This window comes from Chinchilla lanigera, unplaced genomic scaffold, assembly GCF_000276665.1.
Source record: "Chinchilla lanigera isolate Chin_1 unplaced genomic scaffold, ChiLan1.0 scaffold00014, whole genome shotgun sequence".
Lineage (NCBI taxonomy): Eukaryota > Metazoa > Chordata > Mammalia > Rodentia > Chinchillidae > Chinchilla > Chinchilla lanigera.
This window is the reverse complement of record NW_004955415.1, coordinates 12,422,838-12,444,410: the sequence shown is the minus strand read 5'-3', so window position 1 is coordinate 12,444,410 and position 21,573 is coordinate 12,422,838. Positions and strand designations below refer to the sequence as shown.

At 42.0% G+C, this 21,573-nt stretch overlaps 4 protein-coding genes across 7 annotated transcripts in view; all 4 read left to right on the top strand.

The window, feature by feature from the left end:
- The window catches only part of LOC102028960 (protocadherin gamma-C4), a 169,872-nt gene that overhangs the window by 383 nt on the left and 147,916 nt on the right, over window positions 1–21,573 (top strand). Inside the window, exons 1-2 of one of the 3 annotated variants that reach the window (XM_013512157.1) lie at window positions 13,437–17,489; window positions 19,258–19,341. The exons of 1 other annotated variant lie outside the window; for it this stretch is intronic. In XM_013512157.1, the coding sequence (XP_013367611.1) occupies window positions 15,066–17,489; window positions 19,258–19,299 (2,466 nt within the window). In that variant the 5' untranslated portion in view covers window positions 13,437–15,065 and the 3' untranslated portion in view covers window positions 19,300–19,341. Of the gene's footprint in view, window positions 1–13,436; window positions 17,490–19,257; window positions 19,342–21,573 lie in introns of those variants that run through there. One more of the 3 variants, XM_013512146.1, reaches the window with a different exon arrangement.
- LOC106148070 (protocadherin gamma-A1-like) lies at window positions 1,690–9,662 on the top strand. Of its 2 annotated transcripts, none has more exons than XM_013512162.1 (2): window positions 1,690–4,575; window positions 9,578–9,662. In XM_013512162.1, exons 1-2 carry the CDS (start codon window positions 2,155–2,157, stop codon window positions 9,626–9,628), a joined length of 2,472 nt encoding a protein of 823 aa, XP_013367616.1. In that variant the 5' UTR covers window positions 1,690–2,154; the 3' UTR covers window positions 9,629–9,662. The 2 variants fall into 2 exon arrangements, with proteins under 2 accessions (XP_013367616.1, XP_013367617.1); XM_013512163.1 differs by lacking the exon at window positions 9,578–9,662 and adding an exon at window positions 8,574–8,621.
- LOC102007653 (protocadherin gamma-A2) lies at window positions 9,942–13,365 on the top strand. Its single transcript, XM_013512164.1, has 2 exons — window positions 9,942–12,382; window positions 12,698–13,365. Exons 1-2 carry the CDS (start codon window positions 9,962–9,964, stop codon window positions 12,740–12,742), a joined length of 2,466 nt encoding a protein of 821 aa, XP_013367618.1. The 5' UTR covers window positions 9,942–9,961; the 3' UTR covers window positions 12,743–13,365.
- Window positions 19,909–21,573, top strand: part of LOC102029961 (protocadherin gamma-B1) — a 2,486-nt gene continuing 821 nt past the window's right edge. Inside the window, exon 1 of the mRNA XM_005381124.2 lies at window positions 19,909–21,567. Within this exon, the coding sequence (XP_005381181.1) occupies window positions 19,930–21,567 (1,638 nt within the window). The 5' untranslated portion in view covers window positions 19,909–19,929. The remainder of the gene's footprint in view (window positions 21,568–21,573) is intronic.

Genomic DNA, 21,573 nt, shown 5'->3' with positions numbered 1-21,573 from the left:
TCCTCGTTTTATGAATTTTTATCAGTCACAGTGTCTACTTTTGGCTGCCAGTATCTACCTAAGGTTGTTCTGTTTGTGGCCAAGAAATATATCAAATGTCAAACTCTGGGGTGCAGATAGCACATTTCTCTAACTCTTAGGCAAAGATAAATCATTCTAAGCCAGGACATTTTAATTAGTAATCTTTTACTAATACTGAAATGAGTAAAAGATAGAAGGCAACATCCTCATCTTTCTTTGTAGTTAAAAAATATGGTTATCTAAGAAAACAAACTTTTCCCAGGAACAATATTGTGTGATTATACAAGAATAACATATCCTGATAGCCTGCCTAAAAGTGACCTTTTTTTTTCCAGTTATGAAGAATATCACAACCTCTCTCTGTGTCTTAAATCTGAAATCTAAATTATATATCTATGTCACATTTTTCTAGTGAAATTTCATTGGATTATTCAAAATATATTGCTTAGGTTGTATTTAAAAACCTTTATAGACTCACACCCAGGCACAGAGACACATGCCTGTATTCCTAGCAACTTAGGAGGTGGAGACAAAAGGATCAAAATTTTGAGGCCAATAATGGGACCCTGTCTTAAAGTTTTTTAAAGGTCAGAGATGTAGTTAGTGGTAAATGCTTGCCTACTGTGAGCAAGGCCCTAGACTCAATCCCCAGTACTAAAAATAAAATAAAGATAGGGTTAAAACATGGTCTTCAAAATCCTAAAGTTTTGGATATTCAAAGCATAACATAGTGGAATGGAAATTAGGCAGCCAGTCCAAAATTTGAGAGTCTATTTCACATTCTAAAAGTTTGTTTTTCCTTTCAATCACTTTCTTTCTCTCTCTCTCTCTCTTTCTTTCTTTCTTTCTTTCTTTTTGAGACAGGGTTTCCCTATGTAGTTCAGTCTAGCTTTGAACTCACTTTGTAGCCCACTCTGGCCTCAAACTCATGGTGATCCTCCTGCCTCAGCCTCCTGAATCCTGGGATTACAGACATGTGCCACCACGCCTAGCCTTTTTTTTTTTTTTTTTTTTTTTTTTTTGAAACAAGGTTTCACTGTGCACTTTTGGCTGGCTTTGAACTCACTATGGAGCCCAGGCTGACCTCAAACTCAAGTGATCCTCCTGCCTCAGCCTCCTGAGTGCTGGGATTATAGGCATGTACCACCACATTATTTTCATCCTTCTAATTGTTTTCATCCTTCAAAGGACAGCTGTTCTGTTTGTGGCCAAGAAATATATCAAAGGGTCAAGCTATACAATAGGAAAAGTAGAGGAATGCTTTTCTCCCCCTTGTGACATTAAGGAGCTATTACTGTATTCCCCAAATAGCAAAGAGAGGAAGCAGACAGCTTGGAAATACTGAGATTTTCCAGCATTTCAAATTTAGTGATGTTAGCCGGGTGTGGTGATACACACCTGCAATCCCAGCACTCTAATCTCAGCACTTGGGAGGCAGAGGCAGGAGGATCACTGCAAGTTTGAGGCCAGCCTGGGCTCCACAATGAGTTTAAGGCCAGCCTGAACTGCACAGCGAAACCGTCTCAAAGAACAAAACACAGCTGGGCATGGTGGCACATGCCTGTAATCCCCGCACTCGGGAGGCTGAAAAAGAAGGATTGCTGTGAGTTTGAGGCCAGTCTGGGCTACAAAGTGAGTTCAAGGCTAGCCTGAATTGCATAGGAAAACCCGGTCTCAAAAAGACCAACAAAAAAAAGACAAAAAAAGCAAACAAGGAAGAAATTGAATGACGTTTAGATACGTTTAAGTAAATGAACATAGTTTCTTGTTTTCATACATATACTGTGAAATGATTAGCTATTTCCTTGACAATAAACTATCAGTAGTCTTTCTAGGAATGCAGTAACTGGTTAGGACTCTAGGCGCCGCTGTTCACCAATCTGGGCGATAGAGCACTAAGCATACAATTTAAAAAAAAAAAAAAAAAAAAAAGGCGGAGCGGGGAGCCTTGTGCCTCTTAGAATCTCCATCACCGTCAGATTGAAAAAATTTCTACCGGAGGCTGCCCAAACACTATTTCTGGGCGAGTCTTCACTGGAATTATCTTGAAAGTTGAGCTAATTTAGGCTCTGAAAAATAGACAAAGGATACCCTTGATACCAGACTGGGAAAAAACTACGAAACCGGACAGCAATGGCGATTCCCGTGAAGCCGAACTGCTGCACTGTGTTGATGCTGCTGTGCCTTTTTCTGGGGCTACTATTGGAAGCCAGGGCCGGGGATATCCTCTACTCAGTGCCAGAAGAGACAGAGAAAGGGTCTTTCGTGGGAGACATCGGCAAGGACCTGGGGCTACAACCACTGGAGCTGGCGAAGCGCGGAGTCCGCATCGTCTCCAGAGGTAGGAAGCAGCTTTTCTCTCTAAACCCGCGCAGCGGCAGCTTGGTCACCGCGGGAAGGATAGACCGGGAGGAGCTGTGCGCCCAGAGCGCGCGGTGTCTGGTGAACTTTAACATCCTTGTGGAGGATGAAATGAAGCTTTTCTCTGTTGAAGTGGAAATAATTGATATTAATGACAACACTCCCCAATTCCAGTTAGAAGAACTGGAATTTAAAATGAGTGAAATAACTCCTCCAGGTACCAGGATCTCTCTGCCTTTTGGGCAAGATCTTGATGTAGGTATCAACTCGCTCCAGCGCTACCAGCTCAGCTCCAACCCTCATTTTTCCCTGGATGTGCAACAGGGAACGGATGGACTCCAACCCCCAGAGATGGTGCTGCAGAGTCCCCTAGACAGAGAACAAGTAGCTGTCCACCACCTTGTCCTGACTGCCTTTGATGGTGGCAACCCAGTCCGTTCAGGGACTCTCAGAATTCGTGTTCAAGTGGTGGATGTGAATGATAACCCTCCAGCATTTACTCAGGCGGAGTACCACAGGAGCGTCCCAGAGAATGTCCCTCTGGGCACTCGACTGCTCGTGGTAAATGCCACTGACCCAGATGAGGGACCCAATGGGGAAGTAACATATTCTTTTCACAATATGGACCATAAAGTGACCCAAATATTTCAGTTGGATTCCTACACAGGAGAAATATCAAATAAAGAACCACTGGATTTCGAAGAATACAAAATTTATGCCCTGGAAATTCAAGCTCAGGATGGTGCTGGGCTTATGGCCAGAACTAAGGCACTGATCAAAGTTTTGGATGTAAATGACAATGCCCCTGAAATGACCATCACCTCTGTCACCAATGCAATCCCGGAAAATTTTCCTCCTGGGGCCATAATTGCTCTTATCAGTGTCCATGACCAGGACTCTGGTGATAATGGTTACACTATATGTTCCATTCCTGCAAATCTACCTTTCATATTAGAAAAGTTGGTTGATAATTATTACCGCTTAGTAACAGAACAAACACTGGACAGAGAACTTACTTCTAGATACAATATCACAGTGACAGCAACAGATCAGGGAACTCCGATGCTATCTTCCCAAACTCACATTGCGCTGCTAGTGACAGATGTCAATGACAACCCCCCGATTTTCCATCAGGATTCCTATTCTGTCTACATTCCTGAAAATAACCCTAGAGGAGCCTCCATCTTCTCCGTGATGGCCCAGGATGCTGACAGCAGTGAAAATGCACAGGTCACTTACTCCCTGGCTGAGGACACCATTCAAGGGGCACCCTTGTCCTCTTACCTTTCCATCAACTCTGACACTGGTGTCCTCTATGCATTGCGATCCTTTGACTATGAGCTATTCTGGGACTTGCAACTGAAAGTGATGGCCCGTGATAATGGGGTCCCATCACTCAGCAGTAATGTGTCTCTGCATCTGTTTGTGCTAGACCAGAACGACAATGCACCTGAAATCTTATACCCTACCCTCCCCACCGATGGTTCCACTGGTGTGGAGCTTGCACCCCGCTCAGCAGAGCCAGGGTATCTGGTGACAAAGGTGGTGGCAGTAGACAAAGACTCAGGACAGAATGCTTGGCTGTCCTATCGCCTGCTCAAGGCCAGTGAGCCAGGACTTTTCACCGTGGGGCTACACACTGGAGAGGTGCGCACGGCAAGGGCCCTGATGGACAGGGATGCCCTCAGACAAAGCCTCCTGGTGGTTGTGCAGGATCATGGCCAGCCCCCTCTCTCAGCCACTGTCACTCTCACCATAGCTGTGGCTGATAGCATCCCTGATGTCCTCGCAGGCCTGGGCAGCATCAAGACCCCCACCGACCCCGATGATACAGACCTCACGCTTTACCTGGTGGTAGCCGTGGCTGCTGTCTCTTGTGTCTTCCTGGCCTTTGTCATCATGCTGCTGGTGCTCAGGCTACGGCGCTGGCACTCACGGCGCCTGCCACAGGCTTCGAGAGACTCGGCGGCTAGCGCGCCTGCGCCGCACTTTGTGGGCGTGGACGGGGCGCGTGCCTTGCTGCAGACCTATTCCCACGAAATCTCTCTCACTTCGGACTCGAGGATGAGCCACCTCATCTTCCCACAACCGAACTATGCAGACACCTTAGTCAGCCAGGAGAGCTGTGAGAAAAAAGATTTTCTGTCAGCACCCCAGTCTTTACTGGAAGATAAAGAGGAAACATTTTCTCAGGTAAATTTGTAGTGAATTTATAAGCTACTCAGATAAAAATAATTCATGATTTTTTACTTGCTTGCTTTCACTCCTTGCTACAGTTTTATTCCATATCCCCTTGTAGATTTCTATTAAAAATTCTGGAAAACAGGATTAATCAGGCCTGAATACCTACATCTAGTACATTTGTAATTCTTAAATTGGAAAGAAGCCTGTAATCATAATGTAGGTGATTGGGATGAAGAGTATGTATGTGTGAGGCACTATCTCCTTTTGGAAAGAAGACTGTTAGAAACAAGGAGATCCAGCTTCTAATAGAGTCTGCCTGCTTCTAGCGAAATCACTCCATTCTTCTGAGTTTACTGTCCTCCCCTCTGAAGAGACAGTTTGCCTGAAAAAGGCCTAACACTATGACTAAGGCCAGTTTCATGTTTCCCTAAGTTGTGAATGCCTGCTAATTTATCTCAGTTTAATGTAGATCCCATCTTATCAGGGTACTATGATATTTTATTTGAGGACATTTGAAGAGATGAAGATTGTTTAAAGTAGTATTTTTAGTTGTGTTAATGTAAATTATAGAAATCTATATAGCTGTAATTTTGAACTACTGTTGAGCATCTTAGCTCTTTGTTTAATCTTTTAATAGACATATTATGCATGTTGAAGAATATCTCTGTTTAAGTAATTTATAAAATGAAGGAATGAATGAACAACAATATTTATTGTGCAACTTGAGAAATAGTTTTGAAGCATCCTTACTTGTACGTTATATGTACTTGTAATGAAAATGAACAAAATTAAATGTGTTACACACATTAAATGTGTGTTAACTCTTCATAAGAAATGTAGTGTAGGGAAGTAAGTTCATGCTCTGATATACATAGTTACTCTACTCTAATAAATTAGAGATTCATAAAATATAAAAAGAAAAACATAGATGCATAGTAAAGAAGAAAATATCCAAATGGACTAGAGATAGACCAGAAAGTGATTAACCAGTCTAGAGCCATGGAAGCAGCAGTGTAATAAGGATAAAAGTGTATTATGTTTGATAAGGGGCCAGAGTGGGTCTCACTTCTTGAATCCAAGAGAAGCAATGAGGACCATCAACTAGTTTAAAAAAGAAAAGAAGAAAGGTTTCATTTAAAAAATACTGCCTACCAATTCTTGCAGTTATACCTTGTTAGAAGCTGCAGACCAAAGGAGAGAGATGGACAAATGCTCAGATGGAAACTGACATTCAGAGTATCACTGCTGCACACCATTAAGGCACCTTTAAAATTATAGTTATGGCCCAGGGCCTGGGATCAAAGAGAAGTGATTTCAGAACCATTAGGGATAGAGCACTGAACTCAATAGGAAAGAAGAGAAAGAAATAGAATAGATTTTACAAGGCAAAACAAAGCTCTTCCACTTAAATGTATAACCCAAAATTTCAAAATATACTGTCTTTGGGAATTTATTGTGGCTAATGAAAAATTTTGTTATTATTTTTAAAAATAATCTCTGGGGGGGGGTTCTGAAGATTCTTAAAGACTCTCATTCTTGTTACATATCTATTGGATTTTGGGTTTTTTTTTCCTGTTTGGGACCAAGAATATACTCACAGCTAATAGTTTAAGTTCTGGATTCTCTGAACTCATTATTTAAAATTTTCTTCTGTGTATGCATAAATGAGCCACACTTTCCAATTAAAAGAGAGACTCTATCAAATTGTTTGACTTTTAAAATTGACATTTTGAGGCTGGGCATGGTGGCACATGCCTGTAGTCCCAGCACTTGGGAGGCTGAGGTAGCCCCTACCTGGCAAACATAAGGTCCTGAGTTTAATTCCCAGTACCCGCCCCCCCAAAAAAATTAGCATGTAAGGCAATAAATATTGTGATTTTTAAAAGCAAACTGATCATAATTATAGAAAGAACATATAACCAAAAGGATATAAAACAATGAGCATCTATCACCTAAAAATACAGTATTCTGGAAGGCAGGAGGATCAAAACCTCAATCTCAGTCTAGGCAATTTATCAACTTAGTGAGACCTTGTATGAAAATTTAAAAATTAAAATAAAAGGGCTGGGATGTAGCTCAGTACAAAGGCTCTGGGTTCAATCTCAAGTACTGGAAAAGGAATAGAATAGAATAGAATAGAATAGAATACAATACAATACAATACAATACAATACAATACAATACTAAGAGATTTTAATGTAATTCTATAAGAAATAATAGATCTCACAGGCAGAAAATCAGTCAGCATAGAGACTTGAACAACAGAATATATAAACTTAAAACAGGTTCAGACATTTGGTGTATGTGCTTGGCTGAGAACCTACAAACTTAATGTAATCAATCTGTAGAAAATCTTATACACAACAAAAATAGAATGGCCACTTTCTATATGAATGTTTGAAGAATATAAAATAATCTACTACCTAGTCATCACAAACAAGAGCCCAACAAGTTTCAGAGTCTCAATAATATACATACGTGATAATATGTGCTTAAATCATAAAGCCAAGATTTCAAAAATAGTAAAAATAAACTGTTTAAAGAGAGGCATGACACTACATAAATAGTCACCCAGCTATCTCCGATGATAAACCCAGTCCACACATGTTGTTATGTGAATAACCACAAGTAGGACCAGCAGAAAAACTGATCCAAACCCACATGGTAGATTACTGAACAAATAAAACTATGTTGTTTTAGGTAGCTGAATTTTGGGGTGTCTCATTATATAGCAAAGGTAACTGAAGCAGTATGCATACAATTTGACCTGGCAGTTCCATTTTCCAGTTAATATTCTAAGCCTAGAGAAATATGTACCCAAGGAGGAGGTATGTCCAGTAAGGCTCATTCCTTGTTATCTGCAATAACAAAGAGAGAAAGTGGAGGGAAAAAGGAGAAGAAGTCAAAAGAAAACAAAGAACTGTGAAAGAAATAATCTAATATCCTAATATAGACATATGAGAAATAAATCTTGGTATTTTTACAAAATAGCATATTATACAGCCATCAAAATGTTCAACATAAATAAATCTCAGAAGTCTAATATTGAGAAAAGAATTCAGTGCAGAGTAAATGTGGCAAGCTACAATTTTTAAGAATTTCAAATAGGCAAAAATGCATGAATGCATGTATATTCAGTTAAAAATGAAATATATTGGTTGGGGATATAGCTCAGTGGTAGAACACACGACAAGGCCCGGAGTTTAATTTCCAGCACCTCAAAGGAAAATAAAAATAAAAACATGGATGGAAATAATAAATGCTAAATATATTCTGGATATTGGTGCCTTCTTTTGCCATAAAAAATTATTATTATAATGACAGCCAAATTTTACATATCTTAATTTGTAGACTTGATAATAGAATATGTCAATACCAATTTGCTGATTTTATTATATTTTTAAAGAGAGAATGATACTGATTTTAAGAAATGTGCAGTGAAGTATTTAAAAGTAAAGGGGCATCATATCTGAAACATATTCTGGGCCAGGAAAGAGAAAGAATAAAAACACAATATTTGGGCAATGTGATTGAACAGTACAGTGGATCCTTCTACCCTAGGGTTTCATATCCATAGATTCAAACAACCAGACTGCAAATGTTTGGGAAAAATAGATCCGTACTGCACATGTACAGACTTTTCTCGTCATTATTCCGCAAACACTATGGTCCAATAAAAATCTACATAACGTTTATGTTATATTAGGCAGCATATGTAACCCAGAGATGATTTAAAGAATACAGCTTATACACAGAAACTATATCATTCCAGTATGTGACTTGAGAATCCTCAAATTTTGATATGCATGAGAGCTCTGGAACAAATCCCCCCCACCTCAGATACCAAGAAATGTATATGAGAATTCTGTGTACTTTTTGTGTTAACTTTTCTGAAAATCTAGAATTACTTTTTTTGAGAGAAGATCTCTCTTTGTAATTCAGGCTGGTCTTGAGCTCACTGTGTAGTCCAGGCTGGCCTTGAACTCACAGCGATCCTCTTGCCTCAGCCTCCAGAGTGCAAGGACTACAAGTTTGCATCACCATGCCTGACCTGAAAGTCTAAAATTATTGAAAACAGAAGTTCAAAACTGATCTCATTGAAATACAGCAAGATGTTAAAATTTGATAAAGTCAGCTGATCTGCACACAGACTGGTTATAGTATATTCTATACTCATCCGCGTGTTTGAAATTTTTCAAAATATATTTTTTTTGAAATAAGCATACTATGGGTAAGTACATAAAAATGAAGCAGGAGTAAGAATACATCCATGGAATATATTTTACACCCTTGGGAAATACTAAATATCAGAGCAAGGACTTAGTAACCACAAACAACTTCAGGGGATTGATTCCTAATGTAGATTCCTAATCTTCTTCATGATCAAGCTTTGTCTGATAGAGCCATCTTCCATTTCTACGATGTTCCATTCTCACATCCAAGTGTTCCTTCTGAATTTCTAGAACACTGCTCCTGTCTCTTTATTGATCCAGTCCTACCCATTAGGATTCAGCTTCAATCACTTCCCGGAAAAGCCTTTCCTGACTCCCAAACACAGACACCTTTCCTACACAGGTTCCCATTACCTAGCATTTCCCTGTAGATGTAAAAGCAGTTGTCATACTCAATAATAATATTTTCTTTATGTTTTTATGCCGTCTCCCACCCTGCAAGCCTCCTAAGAATAGGTTCACTGTGTTCATCTCCACCATCAACCACACCATGTGTTAATTAAGTGTCTTGTGTTTCAATAATTTAAATACAGGCTTGGAAGTAATGCTAGGCCACTGAGCACAGAAATTCAAAACATATAACCTTAGAAGAACGTGTAGCTAATGTTTTTAATTGATCTTTTTTATCTCACTACACACACACACACACACACACACACACACACAAATGTTTGGAGTAAGGGCATTGCTTAATGCCTTGAGTATTCAATAATTCAATTGAATGCCTTGAGTATTCAGTAAGGTCACATTTACACAGCATTTCTTATTCTAATTTAAAGATTCCTGCCTTAAAACAGTTACTTAAGTGTTTTAGCACTTTAAGATTCTAAATCAACTTGAAAGTCTGAGGCGAACACAAACATGAAAGGACTTGGGTTTGCCTGAGCGGGTGCAGAAACTGGCTGCGCCTCTGAGCGTCGCTGTTGACCACCTAAGGAGTAAGAAGCGAGCCAACCGTCTCCGTTCCTGCAACACAAAGAACCAGGCATCTGGACCGTAAGCTTCAGGGTGGCAGAGAAATTCTGTCCAGCAGCTCAGTAATTCTCTCCAGAGTGACTTGGATCCTGTGGATTCTGGTCGTCTCAGGCCCTGGGGAATAAAGAGTGGAATCCCTCACTGAAAGCTGGAAGTTGACTTGGAGAAAACACCGCGGCAGCAGGGAAATGGCGACTCTGCAGAAGCTACTGCACTGTAGAAGGCTAGTCCTATTGTGGCTTCTTTTGGCGGTCCTATGGGAGGCTGGAGCTGGGCAGATTCGCTATTCTGTGCCAGAGGAGCTCGACAAAGGCTCCATCGTGGGCAATATAGCCAAAGACTTGGGTTGGGAGCCCCTGGCTCTGGCAAAGCGCGGAGTCCGCATCGTCTCCAGAGGTAGGACTCAGCTTTTCTCTCTAAACCCGCGCAGCGGCAGCTTGGTCACCGCGGGAAGGATAGATCGGGAGGAGCTGTGCGCTCAGAGCGCGCCGTGTCTGGTGAACTTTGACATGCTACTGGAAGATAAACTGACTATTTATTCAGTAGAGGTGGAAATAACAGATATTAACGACAATGCCCCTCGTTTTGGAGTAGATGAACTGGAGCTAAAAATCAGTGAAACGACTACTCCAGGATTCCGGATTCCTCTTAAAACTGCTCATGATATGGACATAGGAGAGAACTCTCTACAGAAATATGAACTCAACTCAAATGATCACTTCTCTTTGGATATGCGAAGTGGAGCTGATGGGAACAGGTATCCGGAGCTGGTACTGGAGCACGCTCTGGACCGCGAGGAAGAATCTGTTCACTATCTCGTTCTTGTCGCTTCTGATGGGGGCGACCCGGTCCGATCTGGCACCTGCCGCATCCGCGTGAAGGTCCTGGATGTGAACGATAACGCTCCTATTTTTACACAGCCCGAGTACCGTGTAAGTGTTCCGGAGAATATGCCAGTAGGCACCCGAATACTCACGGTGACCGCCACTGATGCAGATGAGGGATACAACGCTCAAGTGGCATACTTTCGAGAGAAACCCTTTGGAGAAACCTCCGAGGTATTTGAGCTTCAGTCAGCTTCTGGAGATATAACAATCATCAAAACTCTAGATTATGAGGATGCTAAATTCCATGAAATTGATATTGAAGCTCAGGATGGTCCGGGCCTTCTGACCAGAACGAAGGTGGTTGTCACGGTTCTGGATATGAATGACAATGCCCCAGAATTTTACATGACGTCTGTTACTAGCTCGGTTCCTGAAGACTCTCCTCCAGGAACAGTAATTGCACTTTTCAACGTACACGACAGAGACTCTGGGCAGAATGCTTTTATCACATGTTCTCTCCCAGAGAAACTTCCCTTCAAGTTAGAAAGGTCAGTCGACAATTACCACCGACTGGTTACAACCAGAGCCCTTGACAGGGAACAGTTTTCCTTTTACAACATCACAATAACTGCTGAAGATGGAGGGAATCCATCTCTGTCCACAGATGCTCACATTTTCCTGCAGGTGACAGATATTAATGATAACCCGCCAGCCTTCCCCCATGCATTCTACTCCGCCTTTATTCCTGAAAACAACCCCAGAGGTGCCTCCATCTTTTCAGTATTGGCCCATGATCCTGACAGTGATGACAATGCCCATGTAACTTACTCTTTGGCCGAGGGCACCCTTCAAGGAGCACCCCTGTCCTCTTACATCTCTATCAACTCTGACACTGGAGTCCTCTATGCTCTTCGCTCCTTTGATTATGAGCAATTCCAAGACCTGCAGCTGCAGGTGATAGCGCTGGACAGCGGGAAACCTCCACTCAGCAGCAATGTGTCGTTGAGCCTCTTCTTGGTAGATCAGAATGACAATGCACCTGAGATCCTGTACCCGACCCTCCCAACAGATGGTTCCACTGGTGTGGAGCTGGCACCCCGCTCAGCAGAGCCTGGTTACCTGGTGACCAAGGTGGTGGCAGTGGATCGAGACTCAGGACAGAACGCCTGGCTGTCCTACCGGCTACTTAAAGCCAGCGAGCCAGGGCTGTTCTTGGTGGGGCTGCACACAGGCGAGGTACGCACTGCAAGAACCCTACTGGATAAAGATGCACTCAAGCAGAGCCTGGTAGTGGCTGTGCAGGATCATGGCCAGCCCCCTCTCTCTGCCACTGTCACACTCACTATAGCTGTGGCTGACAGCATCCCTGATGTCCTGGCAGACCTGGGCAGCATCAGGACCCCCACCAACCCTGATGATTCAGATCTCACACTCTACCTGGTGGTGGCCGTGGCTGCTGTCTCCTGCGTGTTCCTGGCCTTTGTAATTGTGCTGCTGGTGCTCAGGCTTCGGCGCTGGTATGCATCACGCCTGCTTCAAGCTTCAAGAGGTGGGTTGGCAGGCGTGCCTACCTCACACTTTGTGGGTGTGGATGGGCTGCATGCTTTCCTGCAGACATATTCCCATGAGGTCTCCCTCACCTCAGACTCGCGGAAGAGCCACATTATCTTTCCTCAACCCAACTATGCTGACACTCTCATCAGTCAGGAGAGCTGTGAACAAAAGGATTTTCTACCAGCACCTCAGTCTCTACTCAATGACAAAGGAGAAGAAATAGCACAGGTAAACTATCTTTTCATAATATGCTTATTATGTATTTTGCTAAAATAAACTTAGCTATTTAGTTACTTTCACTGTTTATTATCTCTGTTTTATTTCTCATTGTATCCTTAAGGATATATTCAATTTTAAGGAAATGAATCCTGATAAATTACATCTAGATAATTTTAAGTATTCTTAGGCTGTAGGAGATAGGAGGAGCAAGAATCATTGTGTAATGAGTGTAAAGCACAAGTTAGTAGATAAATATGATATTTAGATTATCAAAAGAACTTAGGTATTAGAGTGTGTTTCTAATACTTTATTTTCTACCCCTAGGCAAATCATCTCATCTGCCCGGATCAACAATTCTTTCTGTCTTAAAAATATGAAGATTGGGAATGTGGATGTAGCTCATGATAGAGTACTTGGCTAGCATGCACAAGGCCCATGTTCAATCCCCAGCATTTATATATTTACTCAGGTTTCTTCCTCCTTTAAAATGTAGGAAGTTTTGTTTTATATTTGAATCTGTTATGAATATTGAAACATCGTAGTGGACCAGTTCTTTCTCATTTGATCTTAATATTTTTAGTTTCACAGTGGTTTTCATTTTCCTTAATTTGCATGTGAATCCCTATTAAAAAGATGAAATATTTAAATATGCATCTTTTTCAATAATAGGAATCAAGCATAGGGTTTTGTGCATATTAGCTAGGCAAGCACTGTACCACTGAGCTATATCCATGTCCCTACATTGTGAGTGTGCACGCAGGTGTGTGTGCATGTGTGAGCAAGTGTTCTAGATTGAACCAGAGCCTCACTTAGCATTCCATCACTGAGCTACAACCGCAGACCACAAATATATATTCATTATGGTATTTCAGAAAGGTATGCCATGGTATTGATGCTTAGTTAGAAATCACATGAAAGTTATACTGTGTTATTTGAAGAACTGACTGACATTGCTTGCTGTATAAAAATTAGTAAAGTAATACTAAACAGCTTTCTTTTGGCTGTATTTTTTTCATTTACCTTGTGTGTGGAAACCATGCTACTTTTATCTTTAAAAATAATCTACAGTATATCTTCAGTGTAAGTTTGCTTAATGAAAAGGTGGAAGGGGTTCAGAGACCATGTCATATAATTTCTCTTAAAGATCCTCTTTATACATCTTGTCAGATTTTCCTATTCATAGCAGCTGCTTAAAATGTTCCCCATCCTTCACTCAACCCTATTCCCTCTCACAACTGCAGTTTTCCTCCCCAGTTCCTCTTCCCATGTTGACTGTCAGTATGTTGGTCCTGTATTTAATAACAGAAAACAATGGACACTAATATTCTATGTGCTGGGATAATTTTTATTTTGATTTAGAAGTAATTATGTACTAATTGAGTACATAATGCAAGGGGCTGTGATTCTTTATTATGTGTAAGAGCATCTGATAAGTGAAATTTTGAGAAAATGTACCCTATTGTGCTCATTACTATTACATAGCTTTCTTTGAGGTTAGATTGGAACTCAGTGTGAAATATTATGTCATAATATATTTTCTTTTAAGTGAATAACTCAGTGTAAACAGAGGAAAATTAAATACACATTCCCTTTTAAAGTGTATGTGCTAACTCCATAAGAATAAATGCTTTATCATTGGGTATGCAAGACATCATGAGTGAAATGACAAATACTATATGTTGCGCTTCTATTTCTGTGCTTGAGGAAAAACATACAGAGAAAATGATTCTTCAACAAAAACCAAAAAATTATCTCTACTAGTTTCACCTGTGGTTTTAAAAAATCATCTTCACACTCTTGACTTAGGCAAAGTTAATTTCTTTCAGTACCCTGATGCTCTGTGATTTCTGCCTCACATTTAGACACTGCCAAGGTATTCTGTCACATCCAGGCTTTTTCCCTGACCACTCCCTTTATGTTTCCTGAGGAGGCCTTTGTTAACCTCCAGGCAGGATGGGGGCCTCCCGTCCCCTTGGCTCTCCTATTATAGTAGTTAGCTTGATGCATTGTAATTTCTTGTTTGCTTTACATCCTCATAAACGTTGTGATGGACGTGGCTATCTCTATACTGTTAAACTTAAATCCCCAAACATAGTCTGACAGCCAATTATGTGTTTGTTTAATCAGTTAGTTAAATGACAAATGTTGAAACCAAGATGTCAGGCTATCAAGGACAAACTTCAAAAATTGTAATCTATAAGTACAGCTGGTATTTCTGTGTGGTTCTTGAACTGAGTATTGAGGAACCATAACGCTACCATATTTGAAGCAATATCGGTGGGGTCAGTGTTGGGGTATGACTTCCTAATGAAGATAATTTGAAATCACAATATATATCAATTCAATTATATGAAATCAGTACTAGTTTCCTTACCTCCGACAAAAAGAATTTCAGACCTTAGAAAACTAGTTTGTCTCACTGTATGCAGTAAACGGTTAAGCCTCTGAGTGTCGCTGTTGACCACTCAAGGAGAAAACGCGCTGAGGCACCTAGTCCACCATTTCCTTTCTCTTAAAACGCAAAGAACTAACACAGACTGAAGCGATTCCGGCAAGCTCACCCCATAAATCAACCGGCTCTGTGACCTATGCATTAAGCCCATGAAAGACTTACTTCTTTGAGGAAATAAGATTGGAGTCCATCGTGGAAAACTGGAACAGAATTGAGAGAAAATAATTTACCAAAAAAGAAATGACCCATTGCCTGAGATTTCGAAACAGCGGAGGGCTTGCTCTGCTGTGCGCGCTCCTGGGGATGCTGTGTGAGATAGGATCTGGACAGATCCGCTACTCGGTGCCTGAAGAGTTGGAGAAAGGCTCCTTCGTGGGCAGCATCGCCAGGGACCTGGGGCTGGAGCCCCAGGAGCTGGCAGAACGCGGAGTCCGCATCGTCTCCAGAGGTAAGACCCAGCTCTTTGCTGTGAATCCGCGAAGCGGCAGCTTGGTCACGGCAGGCAGGATAGACCGGGAGGAGCTGTGCGCCCAGAACCTGCGGTGTACGGTAAAATTTAACATCCTGGTTGAGGACAAATTGAAAATTTTTGAAGTAGAAGTAGAAATTAAAGATATTAATGATAATGCTCCTAATTTTCTAACAGAGGAATTGGAAGTAAAAATTGGTGAACTAACAGTTCCTGGAACTCGATTTCCACTTAAAACTGCTTTTGACCCAGATGTGGGCTTGAATTCCTTGCAGAACTACAAGCTCAGCCCTAATGAGTACTTCTCCCTGGCTGTCAATAGTGTCTCTGATGGGGCCACGTACCCAGAGTTAGTGCTGGAGCGAGCCCTGGACCGTGAGAAAAAAGAAGTTCATCAGCTTGACCTCACTGCCTCTGATGGTGGTGACCCTATCCACTCTGGCAATTTGTGTATCCAAGTGATAGTTCTGGATGCAAATGATAACCCACCAGTGTTTACTCAGCCTGAATACCATGTAAGTGTTCAGGAGAATGTGCCAGTGGGCACACAGCTGGTCACAGTGAATGCCACTGACCCTGATGAGGGATTCAATTCTCAAGTGACCTATATCCTAGATAGAATGCCTGGCAAAATTGCTCAGATTTTCGATCTCAACTCAGTGACTGGAGACATATCATTATTAAAAAGTCTAGATTATGAGGATTCTATGTTCTATGAAATAAAAATTGAAGCACAAGATGGCCCAGGTCTTCTTTCAAGAGCCAAGATTCTAGTCACAGTTCTGGATGTGAATGACAATGCCCCAGAGGTTACAATCACTTCCCTCACAGGCTCAGTCCCTGAAGAAGCTACTGCTGGAAGAGAAATTGCTCTTATCAATGTGCATGACCGAGATTCTAGGCAGAATGGACAAGTCACAGTTTTTGTTCTAGGAAATCTGCCTTTTAATTTAGAAAAATCAATAGACCAATATTACCGCTTAGTGACAGCTGAATCTTTAGACCGAGAACAAGTATCTGAGTATAACATCACTCTGAAAGCCACAGATGGGGGAAATCCACCTCTGTCCACAGAAACTCACATTACTTTACATGTAGCAGATATCAATGACAATCCACCTGCCTTCTCTGACGCCTCCTACTCTGCCTACATTCTGGAAAATAACCCTAAAGGAGCCTCCATCTTCTCAGTGACTGCCGAGGACCCAGACAGTGACAAAAATGCCCAAATCACTTATTCATTGACTGAGGATACACACCAAGGGGCACCGCTGTCCTCCTACATCACCATCAACTCTAACACTGGTGTCCTTTATGCACTGTGTTCTTTTGACTATGAAGAATTTAGAGACCTGCAGCTAGTGGTGACAGCCAGTGACAGTGGGAACCCTCCACTCAGCACCAACGTGTCAATGAGCTTGTTTGTGTTAGATCAGAATGACAACATGCCTGAAATCCTATATCCAACCCTCCCAACAGATGGTTCCACTGGTGTGGAGCTGGCACCCCGCTCTGCGGAACCTGGATACCTGGTGACCAAGGTGGTGGCAGTGGACAGAGACTCAGGACAGAACGCCTGGCTGTCCTATCACCTACTCAAGGCCAGCGAGCCAGGGCTGTTCTCCGTGGGGCTGCACACGGGGGAGGTGCGCACAGCAAGAGCCCTGCTGGACAGAGATGCCCTCAAACAGAGCCTCGTGGTGTCTGTGCAAGACCACGGCCAGCCCCCTCTCTCAGCCACTGTCACACTCACTGTAGCTGTAGCTGACCGCATCCCTGACGTCCTAGCAGACCTGGGCAGCATTGGGACCCCCACCGACCCTGATGATTCAGACCTCACGCTCTACCTGGTGGTGGCTGTGGTTGTTGTCTCCTGTGTTTTTCTGGGATTTGTCATCGTGCTTCTGGCGCTCAGGCTGCGGCGTTGGCACACGACTCGCTTTCTTCAGGCTGCGAGCAGCGGATTGGCTGGAGCGCCAGCGTCACACTTTGTGGGCGTGGACGGGGTGCGCGCTTTCCTGCAGACCTATTCCCATGAGGTCTCACTCACCTCGGATTCGAGAAAGAGCCACCTCATCTTCCCACAGCCAAACTATGCGGACACCCTCATCAGCCAGGAGAGCTGTGAGAAAAGCGAGCCTCTTTTGGTGTCTCAAGATTTGCTTGAAACAAAGAGGGATCCTACGCTACTTGAGGTGAGTCATTTCTCTTTTTGAATGTCATGCAAAACAAGTATGCCAAGATGATTATTATAAAGGTTTAACACACGTTTGAGAAATAAAGTAATGACGTTGTCTTTAGTTCTGTCCTGTAAATACTTGTTCCTCTCTCTGTACTTTTTGTCTTGGTTATTCCAGTTGTGGGCCTAAGTAACTAGTTCTGTCAAAACATGAGTGCCAGGTACCATACATCTCTTCCTGGAAAGGTTGAAATTGCCATTGTGAAGATTTCCAGATCTTTTTTAAATTGTGGCTGCTCCTTCTACCTGTGTCCTTGAGTAACTATAATGAGAGAAGAGCCCTGTGGTTGATCCAACATTGTTCTGTATACTTGTGATAAATAGGTCTTTTACAATTTATTTTGTTTTGGTGTTGGGGACTAAACATAGAGCCTTGGTGCAAGCTGAGCCTGGTCTCTCTTCCTGAGCTACACCCCTCGCCATACGTTTTAAATCCCTGTGATATGAATTTTCTCACTCCTGCCTGCCAAGCTTATGTTGCATTATACAAACAAGTTGTAAATATGTATAAATACAAGATGTTTTATGATCTTCTTCCAAACTAGACCATACTCTTCTCACCTAAACACATAAAAATTGTATTGTGAAAATATAGACATTATTCAATTACTTTAACTTTTAGTCCCTAAAGTAAGTATGTGAGTGTGTGAGTGTGTGAGTGTGAGTGTGTGTGTGTGTTCTCATTAATTTCAGCCTTTTGCTTGAATGTGGAAAGTTCACTTGAACGCATCATTATGAGCCTTGGAGTGGTATTTATTGCCCTTTGAGGGGGATTTTGTAAAAAGCAGAGTGGTATGTCTCAGTCTTTGGAAATATTTCCAGAGGGTAAAAAAAAAAAAAAATGAAATTGTATCTTAGAAAACAGGTAATAGTCTTTTCAACTGGGGTATAAGTATGCACTGCAAAATAATAGAATAAATTGCTGTGTTGGCATCTGTCTTGATCTATTTCTGTTGCTATAACAAAATATCTGAGATTGTATAATTCATAAAGAATAGAGGTTTATTTAGCCAGTGGTTCTGGAAGCTGGGAAGTCCAAGAGCATGGTGCTATCATCTAGTCAGCATCTGGTAGTGCTTTCTTGCAAGATCATACATGACAGAGAGCATCACATGACAAAGAAAATGAGTCAGACACAGCTCCTTTTACAACAAAGCCACTCATTTGATAATCCATTTATAGGTCAATTTATTAATGAAGGAAGAGCTCTCATGACTCATTCATCTCACAAAAGTTCCATTTCTTAATATTGTAACCTGTTGTTTGTGGTCTAGGTTTCCAACAAATGAAATTTGGGGGATGAAATCAAACTAACTGTATCTAATTTGGTAGTGCTCTTGAAATAAAAGGATTTGTTTGCATGAGTACCCAAGACCAGGATCAGTTTTTAAAGTCTAAGAAATATCAACATCTCTCCAATATTTACCAGTGATCAAGTCAAACTCATTTAATTCATTACTAGGATAAATTCATTGGAGCTGGAATTGCAGTTATCAAGTTGCAACTGCATTCCTATAGAAAGAAAGTGCTGATTTCATAAAAATAAATATGGCTTACACAAAGTTCAGTATTATGAAAGCATATGTATCCAAATATTAAGTTGGTTCCTTTAATGAAAGATTAAACTCTGTTCTATTGGGCAGGAATATTATGTTTTATAAAGGAAAGCGATATATTGAAATAATTTCAGAGGCTTGACTCCCTCTTCTTTTTTTTTTGCAAAGACTACATACCAGACAGTATATATGGAGAAATTTAAATCCTAAATAAGGGAAGTTATTCCCGTGAATTTGAAGAAAGGATCATAGTTCACTTAAAAACTAAATAAAATCCATTCACTTATTTGGATATATCAGACATGCCTGAATTTATAAACACCATCCAGTAAAATCACTAGAAGATATTTTTGCCTCAAAACTGAAAAAAATAACTATGCCTCATGAAATGAAAAAGAAGAATGTAAAATGATTAAGATGTTTATGAGATGATGACAAACAAGGAAATGTCAAATTTATGGAGAAATGTAAATATTTTATTCTTTCAAGCAAATTAAAAGACAAAGTAGTAAAATCAAGTTTGCACATTGAGGATGAATAGCTGGGCAGTCCGCAGTTTTCCAAGACAACCTCTGGGCGCCGCTGTTGGCCAAAGGGAAGAGAAGGGTTGTCAGTTCTGCAGGAAGAGGCTAGCCAGTGCTTTCTTCCTTTATCCTGCATATTTCAGAACCGGGTAACTGCTCTTGTGCACCCTCAAACATCTAACAAACAAATGATACCCTCAAATCACAAGAGTCCAGGGTTTTGTCACTGACCTTAAAAGCAATCCGAGGGAAACCGTGAAAAGAAGCTCCTAGGAGAGAAAAAGAAATACAGAGAAGCTCCAGAGAAGCTGAAACGATGAAAAGTCAGGTACTGTTTCCCTTCCTGCTTTCTTTGTTTTGCGGGGCCATCTCCCAGCCAATCCTCTACTCCATTCCGGAGGAGCTGGCCAAGGGCTCTCGGGTGGGGAACCTTGCCAAGGATCTTGGGCTCAGTGTCCAGGAGTTGCCAGCTCGAAAACTACGGGTTAGTGCAGAGGATTATTTCAGTGTGAGTGTGGAGAGTGGGGACTTGTTAGTGAGTGGCAGGATAGATAGAGAGAAGATCTGTGGAAGTAAATTTGAGTGTGCGCTGGAATTTGAATCAGTCACTGAAAATCCAATGAATATTTTCCATGTGATTGTTGTAATCCAAGATATTAATGACAATGCACCACATTTCATTGCAAAAAGCATTGAATTAGCAATCTGTGAGTCAGCCTTACCAGGGGTAAAATTCCCTCTGGATTCTGCACAAGATGCAGATGTAGAAAGTAACTCAGTGAAGATATACACCATCAACCCCAATCAACATTTCTCTCTGTCAACAAAGGAAAGTCCTGATGGAAGTAAATACCCAGAATTACTGCTGGAAAAACCTTTAGACAGGGAACATCAGAGCTCCCATCATTTAATCTTGACTGCCATTGATGGCGGGGACCCACCTCTAAGCAGCACCACACAGATCTCGATCAAAGTTACTGATGCCAATGATAATGCTCCGATGTTCAGTCAGGACATATATAGAGTTACCCTCCAAGAAAACATGCCCCCAGGAACTTCTGTGCTTCGGGTGGTGGCCACAGACCAGGATGAGGGTGTTAATGCAGAGATCACCTATGCCTTCCTCAATGCCCCAGCAAGCACTAGCCTCCTCTTCAATCTCAATCCAAACACCGGCGATATCACAACCAATGGTACATTGGACTTCGAAGAAAGAAGTAGACACATTTTGGGTGTAGAAGCCAAGGATGGAGGAGTGCACACGGCTCACTGTAATGTTCAGATTGAAATTGTTGATGAGAATGACAACACTCCAGAGGTGACGTTCATATCATTTTCTAACCATATTCCAGAGGACGCAGACCTTGGAACAATAATAGCCCTCATTAAAGTGACAGACAAAGACTCTGGGCAAAATGGTCTGGTGATGTGCTATATCCAGGAAGAAATTCCCTTCAAATTAGAATTCACCTCCAAGAATTATTACAAGCTGGTCATTCAGAAGGCCCTGAACCGGGAAGAGACCTCAGAATACAACATTACCTTCACAGCCACTGATAAAGGGAAACCGTCCCTTTCCTCTAGGACAAGAGTCACCCTGCATATCACCGACATCAATGACAATGCACCTGTTTTCCAGGAGGCCTCCTACGTGGTCCATGTGGCAGAGAATAATCTGCCTGGAGCCTCAATTGCGCAGGTCAGAGCCTCTGACCCGGATCTGGGACTCAACGGCCAGGTCTCCTATTCCATCGTGGATAGCGACCTGGAACCTAGAGCGCTGCTGTCCTACGTGTCTGTGAGCGCACAGAGCGGCGTGGTGTTCGCGCAGCGCGCCTTCGACCACGAGCAGCTGCGCGCCTTCGAACTCACTCTGCAGGCCCGCGACCAGGGCTCGCCCGCGCTCAGCGCCAACGTGAGCCTGTGCGTGCTGGTGGGAGACCGCAACGACAACGCGCCG